Source organism: Thunnus albacares, chromosome 19, assembly GCF_914725855.1.
Source record: "Thunnus albacares chromosome 19, fThuAlb1.1, whole genome shotgun sequence".
Classification (NCBI taxonomy): domain Eukaryota; kingdom Metazoa; phylum Chordata; class Actinopteri; order Scombriformes; family Scombridae; genus Thunnus; species Thunnus albacares.
This window is the reverse complement of record NC_058124.1, coordinates 11,303,234-11,317,444: the sequence shown is the minus strand read 5'-3', so window position 1 is coordinate 11,317,444 and position 14,211 is coordinate 11,303,234. Positions and strand designations below refer to the sequence as shown.

Sequence of the window (14,211 nt, the reverse complement as noted above, 5' to 3'; positions counted from 1 at the left end):
TATTAATTTGTCAGACCCAATTATTCAAAACCCCAATTCACAATCCCTATAAGTCTGTTTTTTATGCAGATTTTCAAGCAGAATTAAATTGAATATTTAGCAAGGACATCTTTTTTAAGTGATGTATTTGCAATTCTCCTGTCATCAACAGTGGATCACTAGGAGTTTCATATCAGGTCAAGAACTTATCTGACCTCCTCTCGTGTCCAGAGCGGAGCAGAAATGCCCGCTGTGTTGTGGCCTGGAGTGAAAGCCTGGCTGCCCTCCGTGTCCTTGTTAGCCCTCCCAGTTTGTTTTGAGCCTCATCTCTTCTGTCTCTTGGTTAGGCAATAGTCTGGCGCTATCGCAGTGGAAAGTCTGCCACTGCTGCAATTTGAAAATGTTGTGAATATGCATGGTAGGCCTGTTTATTTGTCTCTTGCACTTCCATTTTCAAGAGGAACTGTATGTACTACTGCATGATATTTATACTCTGAAGATTATTGCACAAAGTGTTAAATGATGCTTTCATCTATGTGTGTGTGTGTGTGTGTGTGTGTCAGGATCAAGGTAAATGACCAGATCGTGGAGGTTGATGGGACCAGTCTGGTGGGCGTCACACAGAGTTTTGCCGCCTCAGTCCTCAGGAACACATCAGGAGTAGTCCGGTAAGACAAGCACGCAAACACTAACAAAAACGCTACTTATAGGAAACGATTTGTCTTTCTTAAAGTATGTAAAAAATTCTGCTACGAGAGTGACATAGTTACTCCATTACTTTAAAACTAGTTAGAATTCATTCAAGAAAGTAATTACAACAAGGGGAATTAGATTGGACACAAGTAAAATTATGTGGCTTTTAACTTTAATATGAAATATGATTTTACAATTAGTGCTGGTGGATTTTTTTCATGTCATACACACACACAACACTTGTACATTTTCACCCACTCATGAGGATCTGTGGATTACCATAAGATTATAGAAACTAAAGTGTGTCAAGCTATCAGTCCCTAGACGCAGACTACTGTCAGTTCCCGGCATAATTACTAACAGAGGCCTCTAAATAATATCCTTTCACATTCAGCAGTGATCGGTTAACTTTCAGCGGGAAAAAAAAAGAGAACAATCTTCACTTTCACTACCACTGTGTGCTGTAATACTGAATGCTTTTAGTCTTGTTGTCATGGTGCAGAAGTTGCGCAACAGCTTCATAAAGCAGCCATGCTGAGCTGCAGCACACTGTCAGTGAGATTTCCTTGGCAGACCCTTTAACTTCATTAGCGTATCTGAGATAGGTGAAGATGTGGAAGGGGAATATGTGACAAAAGTCTTGTGTATTTGACAGTGGAACAGTTTTTGGCAGGGGTCCTCTCAGAGCAGAACAGAGCAGTGAGAAGGCAGACAACACACACACACTGACACACAGCATGACAGGAAGGCTTTGATTTGAGGAGCCAGCGCTGTCCTTGGCGACGCTGTGGGCCTGCCATCTCAGCTTTCAGTTGTTTCTTGCTCTTGTCTTTCTTTTTTCTTGGTATGGTTTAGTGTTGTATTGTCTGTCTTTGTTTTGCCATCATCCTCAGCCTTTGTGCACCCCCTCTTCCCTCAGACTCCTCTTTTTACCCTTCCTCTCTATCACTATCCCACTTTCTTTTTCTCCCAGCATCTCGTGTGCTGTTTTCACACATCCTGTGTCCTTTTCTTCTTTGTCCTGCTTCTATTTAATTTCATCCATCCATCCATCCATCCTTCCATAGACATGCTACACAATGGTGAGACAGCTGTTATATTGCTGTTAAATAATCCAAAGGCCTCAGTGTGGTTTTCATCCTCAGTCTGGTTGTGGTCACCATGTTCCCTGTAGGATTCAGCCGTGGAAAGATAGATGGGTATATGGACAGTACAATGTCCAGGGAAAACTGGTGGTCGAACAAAGACATGTCCAACAGTATCAGAACACACTATCCGTTGGACAGATGCTGTTTGCTGAACTAATATTGACAATGGGGGTTTTCTACATACCAGGGAAGGGGAGGCAGCCTTGAAAAGGTGCCACCTATCACCTGTACATCTATTTATCAAGTAAAAATAGATTAATATGCTGTGCAGAAAGATTCACAGTCTAAAAATCTATAAAAATCTGTAGTTTTTTCCATTTTAACATTTTGATCCAGCATATGAAAATTACAACACTGTAACAATGTTTTAACAAGTTGAGATGATAGTTGTTGTTCTTTACTGTTATTTCTTCAAGAATCACCAGACCTATTTTCACTCGTCTCTTCCTCTTATTCTTCTCCTCTCTCTCACTTTTTCAATTTTCCTCCATCATGTCACCCACTCTCTCCACCACCACCTCCTCCTCCTCCTTCTCGGTAAATCCTTCCCTCTCTCTGTCTGCTCACCAGAGGTTTTATGGCCAACTGTCCTAGATTTGCCATTTTAGCTATATTTAACCCTGACTTCCAGCAGCAAATTGTCCAGGTTTTGAAGTCAGGCCCCAACCTCCCTCAGAGTGAAGAAACTATGTTTTTAAGGCACTGTCACATCGATCACCTGGAGGAAAATATGCATTTCATAACATAATGTAAAATATAGAAAACACTTATTGAAGATAGTTGTTGAATTTAGACTTTACTTTAATCCAAAATTATATAATCCACTTTTGTTGGCCACAAATGCTCTCAGACTAATTGTGTGAGGGTTAGGGTTAGTTGCATTAACATAATAATCTTAAAATCTAAAAAGGCCCAGCTGACATGCATTCACTGCACCATATCTTTGCAAAATTCACTTTCTCCTCAACATATTTCTTGTGACACAAATAAGCATTATTCACCTTTTTTAATGGTAGGGTTGGCAATATTCTACATTCATCTAAATGTCAACAAAGACCAAAACCAACAATGAATTGATTCTATTAACAAGTCTTGCCTGTGTAGCCAAACCCTGATATTAATTTGAGCCCACTTTTTGTCCAGAAACTACTAAAAACACATAAATGAGCCACACTGTTGCACAGGGTGACATGTTCCTCCATTACCATGAAAATGGGTACTGTTTATTATGAGTCAATCCCAAATACACCATCCTGCTGCTGTAAACACTCACTAGAACACCAAATGTGTATTAATCTGCAGCTGTAAATAGTCAACCAACAAATGAATTGTTTACTCCTGTTTGAGCCATGTTTGCTAAGATCTACAGTGCCCCGCTGTTTTAGGAAACTATTTAGCCTTTTTAAAGAATTAAACTATATATTTGTGATCCATCCATTTTTTTAAAAGATTTACATGATCAGTAGGATTGAAAGGGCTTAAGGCTGATTGTCACAGACAGAGTGGGGAAGTCAAGTATCGAGAGATGGACTAACATATTACTTTTGGTCTTTTAATGGGATTTGTTGAAAATGAGAAAAATATAAAATAACTTCTTTAAGTCTATCACAATGCACCAAATGTTCACAACCTACAAATAAATTTTAACAAAAAGAGGAAATCTCAGCATGACCTTAAACATAATAGATACCACATCTCCTCCATGGTTGACCAGTCATATCTGTTGTGTTTGAACCTGTGGTGACATCCTCAAATGCCTGTCAACCCAGTACTAACTAATGGAGAAGACACATGTCCTGACCTATACCGCTTCTCCCTGCATCACTTTCCCATCCTTCTTTCTGTACTTGAGCTTTATTACTCATGTGTCAACATTTTGATCAGCCTAGAGTCCCTTTGAGCTCATGTACATACTGTATTCAACACCAGTTAGTTTATTAAACTGAGTAAATGAGATTGATGGTGAGGTTTTCAGCAGTTGAATTGACATAGCGCTGTGTGTGGCAGCCCCAGAACAGTGGGAGGCAAGGAGGAACCAAGACAGACTCCCCATGCGTGAGGAGAAAGGCTGTTTCCAGGTCAGCTGCTCCTCAGACCTCCCTGCTGTCCAAAGGCTTGTTCCAGTAAAATACTTAGCTTGGCTAGGGCCCTCATTTTTTTCTTTTTTTCTTTTTTTTTTTTACTTTCTCTCTCTGTCCTGCCTTTCAGTTGTTCCTTCACATGTAGATCAAGTGCGCCTCTCGGCTGGATCGTGAGGCCTTCTCTACATCGCCTTTAGAAATATATGAAAGAGCTCTCGGAAACTGAATTCAGTTGATTAGACCCTATCTCGAAGCCTCTCTCTCACTCTCTCTCTCTGTCTATCTCCACACACAGACAGCACATACTGTAGGAACAAGTTCACACACACACACACACAAACACACAGAGTTATAGGGTCCCTGCTGGGTTTAAGATTTCCTGGAATAGGTCAGAGAAATTGTTATCCATCGCTACTTGGTTTTGTCAGATTTATAGAGGAGAATAAACTGGAGATGATATGAATTTTCTTTTGAATAGCAGTACCATTATTTGTAATAATGTTATGAGATTTGGGCAGAAGCATGCAGGGATGAGCACCTCATTCTGCTTTGAGATTTATGATAATGGGAAATATTTAGACTTCTGCCTACACACACACAGTTTGCAGGAAAGCATATTATTAACTCAAATTTCAAGGGAGTGATTGCATAATTTTCAGTTTTCTAAATGTCATCTTGATCTCTTTCTCCTCATTTTTCATGTCTTTCACCTCCCTGGTTAACTCTTACAGTGCTCTTAACATGATATATACTGTAGATAGGTCCCATGTCAATAGCTTGGAGGCACAGCCTGTGGCTCTCTCCATTTAATTCTGTGCCAGGCTAATGACAGGCTGCCTGGCCGAGCTGACTGTCCTCTCACATTATTATGTGCGTCCTGTCTCCCAGCCCTGCCCTGATACGTCAGCAGATATCGTTGTCATTGCTATGTGGCTGTGGGCGTCTGCTGCTCTCTCACAGCGACTACTGTGACCATTTCTCTGTACAAACACACACCACTTTCTCAACACTATGAGAGAAATGCATGGAGACATTGGAGTAGAAATGTAGTTAAGGTTTAGATGTATACATGCCTTTAAAAGGACGTAGCTATTAGGTTACTGTGTTTGTGAAAAAATTGATGTTGCTAAACATTTTTAGACTTATTTAAAGGTGTTGTCAGTCCCATTTTTAAATATATGACATTGTAAAATGCATTCTTACCATAAACAAGCCTACACGAATGGTTGCCCCCTTTTTGAACATTTGTAATATTTTTGTACTTGAATTTATCAGAGGCTACATTTCCCATAAGATTTGTCACATCCTTTTGCATCCACCCTTTGCACTAGAAGCAGTCTAGCAGATTTCTGAATAAAAAAATATACACTGACGGCAAAATTGTTTGTTTATGAAATCAAAATCAAAAATAAAATGTGCAGTAAGTGTTATGTAATCACAGGCTGGTCGACTCAGTGTGTGAGTGTGTGTGTTGCCAGGACTGTCTTCAACAGTGCGTGTTGTTGCAGGTTTGTGATTGGCCGAGAACGTCCGGGTCAGCAGAGCGAGGTGGCCACGCTCATCCAGCAGACCCTGGAGCAGGAGAGGAGACAGAGAGAGCTGCTGGAGCAGCAGTACGCCCAATACGACGCCGATGATGACGAGGTAATGACCACAGACGCAATCCTGGACACAGCACAGAATGCTTCAGTGTCGGAGGTGGATTTAAGGGTTGTGCTTACAACATATCCTAATAGACAGGAGAAGATGCAACTCAATTAATAAGAGGAACAGATGCCTTTGTCTTATATCAATAAAGGTCATATTTGCATTAATTTAACATTCATCTGCACACGTCTTCTACATGACACTACATAGAGAAAATGAGGCTTTTAGTTGTCACGTAATGTAAATCAGCTCCCTTCTTATGACAGTTGACTGCATGTTTTAGCTTATTAACTCCATAAAACTGACTGACAGTAGGCTTTGATGATGGCATACAAAACACACAAACACACACACACACACACTAAGAGGATGCCATGTGAGCTTCAGACCTAGAAAGCATCACTCAGCGTTTCCCCTTCTATTTCTGCTGCTTACTCACAGTGCATTTAATCCACCAGCTACTGAGCTCACAGCCCTGCAACTGCATGTGTGTATGTGTGTGTGTGCATGTACCCTAGAGACACACGTGCATGCAGACTCACTCACACTGCACATGATAATCAAACAACATAGTGACATGAATCAATGCATGGTGCACCTTCACTAATACACACTGGAACAGCTGCACTCAAGCATAGATGTACATGCAGACACACATACACACACACACACTCACTCACTCAGGCATCACTTCTCTCTCAGTGTTGTTTGAAGTCTCTCATTTCCTGGTGGACACTGGATTGAGAGCCCTCATGCATAAGAAACTACTCTCCAGGCCCTGGAAGTTGATCCCAGCAGCCATAATCACAGCCACGTACATATGTAACACTGTCAGCTCTCATGAAACGTCCTATAGAGAATTGAGACTAGAATTCAGCTGTATGAGAAGACTTCACCATGTACAATCTGATTTACACACACTAGAAACTCTTCCCAATCTCCTGATCTGTCATGTCATTAGGCGATATAATGAAAATCAAAACTATCTTTCAGATGTGTTAGGAGAAAAAACCTGCATATCCCCGCAAGGACACATAAACATAAAACTGGTGACTGTTAATTGCTAATCCATACATAGATTACAAACCACTTTAAAAAGACACTTGAAATCTGCCACCGTGGAGCAGCAACTGCCGATAGGGTAAACAGTTACAAAACCATTACAAAGATCTATGCGGCAATAAAAAGAGCTCATCAATATTAATCTATCTATAAATATTAGAACGAGTTCTCTCTGGGTGTGCGGGGAGGGAGGTTATTTCTCACTCTGACTGCTACCCGGCGTAGACATGACAGACAGCTTTTTATTGGCGCAGGGGCTCGGGTCCCAAGAGGAGGGGATGCTCCCTCAGTTAGCAATAGTCATCACACACACACACACACACACACACACACACACACACACGTCAGCCCACTTTTTGTCTGTGATTATATGTAATCAAACACACATGCATGCCCATCTGTCAGTAGTTAGATGTGAATACACACATGGGGAAAGCATTGACACACACGCAGAAAAAAATATATATTTATACCTGACGATTCCCATATTCAGTCTTAAAAACAATTAAAAGATAGACTAAAATTGACTAAATTAAAAAAGTGCTGAAACATTTAGTCATTTAGGTATTTATTCTCATGGCAACCATAACATGCAGTCATGAGGACACTCACACACATGCTGTATTATTGCAGAGTTAAAAATACTGTGCATTGACAAAACAGCGCTATACTATTAAATATTCTTTAAGCACATACACTGACTCACAGCTTCTCACAGTGGCTCTTGTGCAGCCAAAGGAGACTCACAACCTTTTCCTATAGTGAATGACAGTCATTATGCAAACATCATACTAAGACATTCATAGTGCAGATCATCACAGGCCGAGCACCCTCTTAACAACAACAGGATTTCTCCTCAAATTGTCCCTTCCTCCTCTGATTCTTCATGCCTGTGGTTGGAGGTGATGCATTTATCATATGCAAATTGGTGTTTCACTGCCCTCCCATGTATTCAATGGTTAACTCCACCTTCAGTAAATGAGACCTTAATGTAGGATGCCGGTACCATGGCAACAGGCAAGCCTGTTATGAAAATGGAGCTATGTGTCGGCCCATGCATGCAAACAAATCAGGCCTGGATGCCGTTTATCTGGGTGGGAGATGGATGGAGGGAAACAGATGAGGGGAGGATGTAAGCCAAGATGATGAGAGAGCACGAGACCGTCCATGTGTGTGTGTGTGTGTGTGTGTGTGTGTGTGTGTGTGTGTGTGTGTGTGTGTGTGTGTGTGTGTCTCACATGTGTGTGAGAGATTAAGACAGAAAGATGACAGAAAGATAGATTGTAGATAGTGAGAGATGCAGAGATGCGGGGTTATTTACATGTAAATTGGAAAACAAGATCAACTTGGTTGCTCAGGAACAATTTTAAAAGAGTGATTGATAGGAAGAAAGTTAGATGGGATAGTTGAATGATCTTAAGAGGGAGACAGAAAGTTTCTCCACTGAAAAAATCTGGCTCTGTTGATCATTAGCCAGAAAGTGAATCAACTGATCCACATAGATCCAACGCTTAATGGCCAATGCCACCATTCATTACACAGGCACAAAGACACATGGGCTTGAATACATTCAGCCTAATGGCCTATATTACTGTCAAGCCACAAAATATAGTTAAAATGTAGTTTAATTCAACTTGTAAAAGCCGTAATAATTATGTCTGGTGATTTCTATTAGGGATTTTTTAAAATAAACCCTAGATTGCTAACATCAAGAATTAGCTCCATTGGAGAGCCTATTACAGGCCCAATCTATAACCTCCTGGCACATTACACAAGATGGTGACTAATATTTAAAGATCTCCTCCAGACATGTTTGAAGACATTTTAAAATATCCTGCTTTGACTAATAATTTGTGACTACATCTCCTCCTTCCCCCTCATTCAAAAATCCAGAATTGATGAATATGCAAATAATAAGTTTAACTGCTGGATAAGATGTCGCCTACTTCACTGAAAAGTCTATTCTCGGTGTTTGTGCACTGGAGGCTTAAGTTTCTACATCAGACTTGTGTAAGTTGAATACTGGACCAAGATCGGCTCCAAAATTGTTGTGATGTCACAAATCGTGCCCATAGGTTCACGCCTTAAACTCAGATTCAGGGCAAGTACAGAGAAACTCCCTTCTTTAGCAGATGAATGTGAAAACAGCCTCCTAGTGTCACTCTGCACATACATCATTCTGCACAGCGAAGCTCAAACATCCAAGTGAAGTAACAAGAGGAAAAAACACATTTTTGACTGGAGGGGGACTTTAAAAATTATAAAAAGTGATGTTCAGATTTGGCAAATGCAAGTTATTTTTTATAGAAATGACACTTATGCCTCACTGGGCTGTCAAAGCAATTAATTTTTGACAAAGTTTTGGGAAACTAAGTGGGTTACCTAAATGTTACATAACGGATAGCATTAAAATAGCATTACTTCTGCAAAATAGAAAGTGAAAAGAGGATGGCATGAGGAAAATGGATAGGAGTTATTGGTAGAGCTTGACACGCAATGCGTAGCAGGTAGAGCAACGTGATGCACTCTGACTGGTGTCGCTTTTAGAATAGATGCAAGATAGACGAAGGAGAAGGAAAGAGCTGACAAACAGGTGCTGCAGTTGCAAGCAGTTTTGCAGTCTGCTGAATCTTTAAAGTACTGTATAGGCTCACATATTTTATAAAACAATACTTGCATGCCCTTATGTGCATTGAAATAGATTTTCTTGTCCATACTGGCTGTGAGGAGATCACTTCTTAATGTGCTTTTAATGTAAGTGATGGAGGACAAAATCCTCAAACTTGGTTCGGCATAAAATGCGTTCAAAGTTTTAGCTGTAGCTATATGAGCCTTAGCCAAACCAAGTAGACCGTGGTACTGACTTTGCACTCTCTCTTAAAGCAAACAGGGGAGTACGCCACGGATGATGAGGAGACGGGGACGACGGTGGCAGGTGGCGAGAAGAGCATCGAGGTGTTCGACCTTCCAGAGACAGAGGACATCCTGTCTCCATCGGAGCTAGACGCCACCAAACTCTACCAGAAGTTCAGAGAGGTAATTTACTTCTCTCATTTACACTTCAATCCCTACCCCTGAATATCCCAGTGCGAGGATAACACAATTGGAGGCCTGCCACAATTTTCTCTGTCGGTGCTTTGATGCATAAATTGCAGATATACCCACTCACACGAGAGTAACTTAGCCATAGAAAAAAGGTGATTCAATTAAGCAACAAAAGATGCTAACACAATGGAATCTATCACCTCTGCTTTACTTGGCAGAGTTTTATTCTTTTGTCAAGATCTGTTTACTCTCCCTAATTCCTAATCTGGATGATTAGAGGTGTGGATAACAAAAGCGATGTAAGGCCTGTGCTCATTACATTTCTAATTACTTGTGTTTGGTTAAAACCCTCTGAGGAGGACCTGTGAAAACCTTTGAATCAATTTGTATTGGTCTTGGCAACTCCTTATACAACCAGCCTCCGAGAATAAAAACCCAATTTGTTGAATTTTTGCTTACCATATCTACAACTAAAGTTATCCTAAAACTGCTGCTATAAACTAGAGAATCAATTTACTGACAGTCAACTCGTTCATGCTTTTTAGGCTGCTGCGAGGCTGGTAATATTGATTGAACGCTCCAGCACTGTTTTTGGCACCATAACAATTTCTGTAGACTGCCACGATGGCTGCGTGACACATTTAACAAATGGCTTCAGCTGCACTGCAGGCACCGCAGGGGATATCGAGTGAAACAATAATGTAATCCCTGTTCTTGGGATGTATACATTTGTTCCATTTTCTCATTTTCTCTATATCCTGACCCTCTCTCACCCGTAGTGTAGCTTTTACTTTGTTCTTTTAAACAGCTCTTGTCTTGGCTGTCTTTTACACACCCAAGGAAAAAAAAGAAGCCAGGCAGTTGGGAAATAATCCTTATAAAAACTGACAGGATGAAGGTGTGTTAGTGAAAAGTTCTTGTAGTTGACATAGTGCACAAGTTAAGAGATTTAAAGTGCATGTTTCAGCAAACAAATCTCACTTAAACTTTTTTTAAATCTTTTTAATAACTACCAGGTTGCTGTTCAGCTCCATTTACTTTTAATGTTTTGGGGGTTTTTTAACTATGTTTTGGAGCAAAGAGTAACTATTAATTTGTCAACACAGATGGAGGATGGACTGTTTTGCTCACACAGAACACACACATGCCAATAAATGCTCTCCTTAAATCTGTCTTTGAGAGCCCAACACACATCACATTAGAAACTGTTTGTGAATGTTCCACACAACTTAGTCTGCTCACCAGAAGAGATAAAGAAAAAAAACATTAACAAGCTGCAGAGCAAGATGCTATTAACGCAATCAGCTTCATGACATGCACTGAATTGTAAGTGCAGTATCTAGGTTGTGCATAGATTTTATTCCCATTTGACCAAATTACAAATGCGTGTTTCTTATCCTCCTTAAACCTGCTGAATCCAACAAAAGCCCACTGTGAGGACTAGCATGGTTCAAACTCACTAAACCTTATTTTAAATTCTAATCAAGATGTCAAGATAAGCAAAAAATACCAAATGTGTCAAGCTGAGCTTAATGAGGATGTGTGTGAAATAATTCCAATGTATCTAGAATATTTCTTTTTGATACAATTGTGTAGCCAAAACAATCATGGCTGCCAGTTTAAGCATCACAAAGCTTCACCCAAGGCTTGGAATAAGCACATACGAATCATCATCGTTACTTTTTTGTGATAATAATGATTTTCTAAATGTAAATTTACTTAAAGGAGTATTTTAAGTGAAAACAAAGCTTCAAAAGGTAAAAAAAAAAAAAAAGTCTGGTCAGTGTGAATATTTGAATATTGTTGCACTTCACCTCTGAAATGCCCCATTTTTCAAGTTGCACTCCTTCGCCTTTTTGTCATTTTTCCTCACTCACTTTCTGCTTCACTTGCTGGATCTTTGCTCCTATTTCCGCATCTCTTGCTCCGTGTCCAGTTCTTTCTCTCCATCTCTTCTTTTCTATTTCAATTTTGTCATTATCTTTCTCCATCTCTGTCTCTGCCTCTAAATGACTGACTTCCCATCCACACGTAACTCCTTTGTTGCTCTCTTCACCTCCAACTCTTTTTCTATATAAGACACTACACTACATAAAATATCTATCTCATAACATCATAACATTTTTTCAGTTATCTCACAAAATTACTACTTGTTAGAAAAATGGATGAGTTTTTTTTATATATTTAATGTTATGTTAAATCAATCTCTATCCGTATCTCTTGCCTCTCCTCTGAGAGTGCGTGTCAGTGCTGGAGCTGGGATGCTGTCAGGGGAGGACAGGGTCAGCTGCCTCTGTCCGTCACACTGTATCGACAGCAGAGAGAGGCTGCGCAGCCATGCATTTGATTTTCTGACCGCCCTCTCTTTTCTCTCCTATCTTTTCCGCCACTGTTTCCAGCTTCAGATCAAACACACAGTGACCGAGGCCGAGATCCAGAAGCTTAAAAACAAGGTAAGAGATTAAAACTGTCAATGTGCAGGCTGAGTGTGGGTTCAAATGACAGAAGTTTGGAGTTCAAACTATTTGTAAATGGGTGTTGGACTCATTTCAGGAAAATAGGGGAGCAGCAGGGGTTCAAGCTTAGTAGGAAAGCTTTAGGAATATATTTTATTCATTAGAAAGGGATAGAAAACTAATGAATTTATGAAAACTATGGCTATTAAGGAATCTGTGCTCAAAAAAGCTTTAAATACAGTATCTACAAATATGACATGTTTCAAAACAATCAACCTTCATGCAATAGGCTGCAATTGTTTCCTTTGCAGTTGCACATAAGAACAGAACGTCTGCAATTTCATGTATATTTCATTAGCATGCCTTCAGTTTTCTGTAAAATGTCCTTCTCCTTAGTGCTCAGTGTTGACAGTGTCCCTAAAGTAAGTAATAAAGTGTGAACACCAGGTAGAGTATCTGTTTATTTCTCTTTCTGCAGTCCAAAAGCTCTGGTTATGTGTGTATAATTTATTATATTTAGTATATGGTATAGAGAAGTGGTGCCTTGGAGAAATAATGCAGAGGATAGATGGATTTTTTAATTATCCAGATTTGTTTTAGTCTCAATTAGTTGAATGTTGTATGCTCCTCTAATGCTTTTGTGTGAGGGACACTGCATACTTTATATACAGTGTTCACTATGAAATGGCAAAATATGAAAGCTGTTATTCCACAACAACTTGTATAACTGCATATAAAAATGTATAGTATTGCTTCATCAGTATTGCTGTAATACATTTTACCATTCACTATATTTCCTCTGTCTTTGCACCCTTCCAGTTGGCATCAGTGGAGCGGGAGAAGCAGCGGTGGGAGAAGGAGAAGAGCCAGCTGAAGGCCAGCATCGAGGAGAACAAGGAGAGGATGTTGAAACTGGAGAGCTACTGGATCGAGGCTCAGACACTCTGCCACACGGTTAACGAACACCTCAAGGAAGCCCAGGCCCAGTACCAGGCTTTAGAGAAAAAGTACAACAAAGCCAAGAAACTCATCAAAGACTTCCAGCAGAAGTGAGTAAACCACGAGTTAAACTCCTAGAGTGTGACAGGGTAAAGGGGCTGACTATGACCTAGAAGATGAGAAAAGGACTGTTTCTGGTTAAGGACACACACTCAGATTAGGCCATCAAGATTATTTCCATTGTGGTTATTAAATTAAAAAGCTTCATATTCTAAACATAGTGGCTATAATCTAAAGAAAAGACGGTGAAATCACTTAATTACTTCTATAAGGTCTGAATTCAGGGCAGAAAAAGACTAAAGTTTGTTAAATTTTGAGCATCTCACAGTCTTTATCAGCAGATGATGTTTGCTTAGTTGTCCTGGAGATTATCCAGTGGTCTTAGTGTTAACTTGATCATGTGATAACAGGTGGTTGCTTGTAATGGGGAGATCTAACCCCTGTCTCCGATCAAGAATGTTTTTATTGCCTTGAATGTGAACGCCTGCCTTCATCACCTCTTTAATCTGTTGCTTCCAGGCAGCCTGTCTGAACTCACAGTTGATGCTTATTGAGTCTGTCCTCCTCTTTGTCTTGTCAGTGCTGAGCTCTATGTCTTCCTGCCCAGACCGGTTGCTTTGTTGTCATAGTTGAACATAGAATAATGCAGCTAGAAACTCCTTCTACTTAACTTTGTCTCCTTGACTTGCTGAGAGAGGCACTTAAAAGCTTTAAATAATAATTTATATGTATATCATAACTCCTACACTTGAATCGTTTCTTAGATGAGGTCATTGCTTCAATCCTGCCGTTAAATGTGCACTTTAATAAATAATTTCAGATTAAGTCCTTCGTTATTCCTTTTACAGCCGTCCTCACTTGCATCAGTGAGCAGAGAAGAGCACATCTCCTGCATTTCCATCTGTAAGGCAGAGCGACTCTTTTTATAGCCCAAGTCTTATCCCATTTCAACAGCAAGAACTGAGTTCCCATTCTTATGCAGCGCAGCTCTCCTGCTTTTCACTGCGTTGATTTCTTTGGTCAGTCCCATCAAAACCTCTCCTTTGTAGCTCCAGTCTGACTGCTACTAATTGGCTGTGGCCCTGCAGGTCAAATGGAAGC

General features: G+C 40.2%; 1 protein-coding gene across 3 annotated transcripts in view; it reads left to right on the top strand.

The window, feature by feature from the left end:
* ppp1r9a (protein phosphatase 1, regulatory subunit 9A) overlaps window positions 1–14,211 on the top strand; it is a 52,375-nt gene that overhangs the window by 25,925 nt on the left and 12,239 nt on the right. For all 3 annotated transcript variants that reach the window (XM_044334833.1, XM_044334834.1, XM_044334835.1), the window contains 5 exons: window positions 543–647; window positions 5,410–5,545; window positions 9,494–9,646; window positions 12,055–12,108; window positions 12,931–13,160. In XM_044334833.1, coding sequence (XP_044190768.1) covers window positions 543–647; window positions 5,410–5,545; window positions 9,494–9,646; window positions 12,055–12,108; window positions 12,931–13,160 — 678 coding nt within the window. The remainder of the gene's footprint in view (window positions 1–542; window positions 648–5,409; window positions 5,546–9,493; window positions 9,647–12,054; window positions 12,109–12,930; window positions 13,161–14,211) is intronic.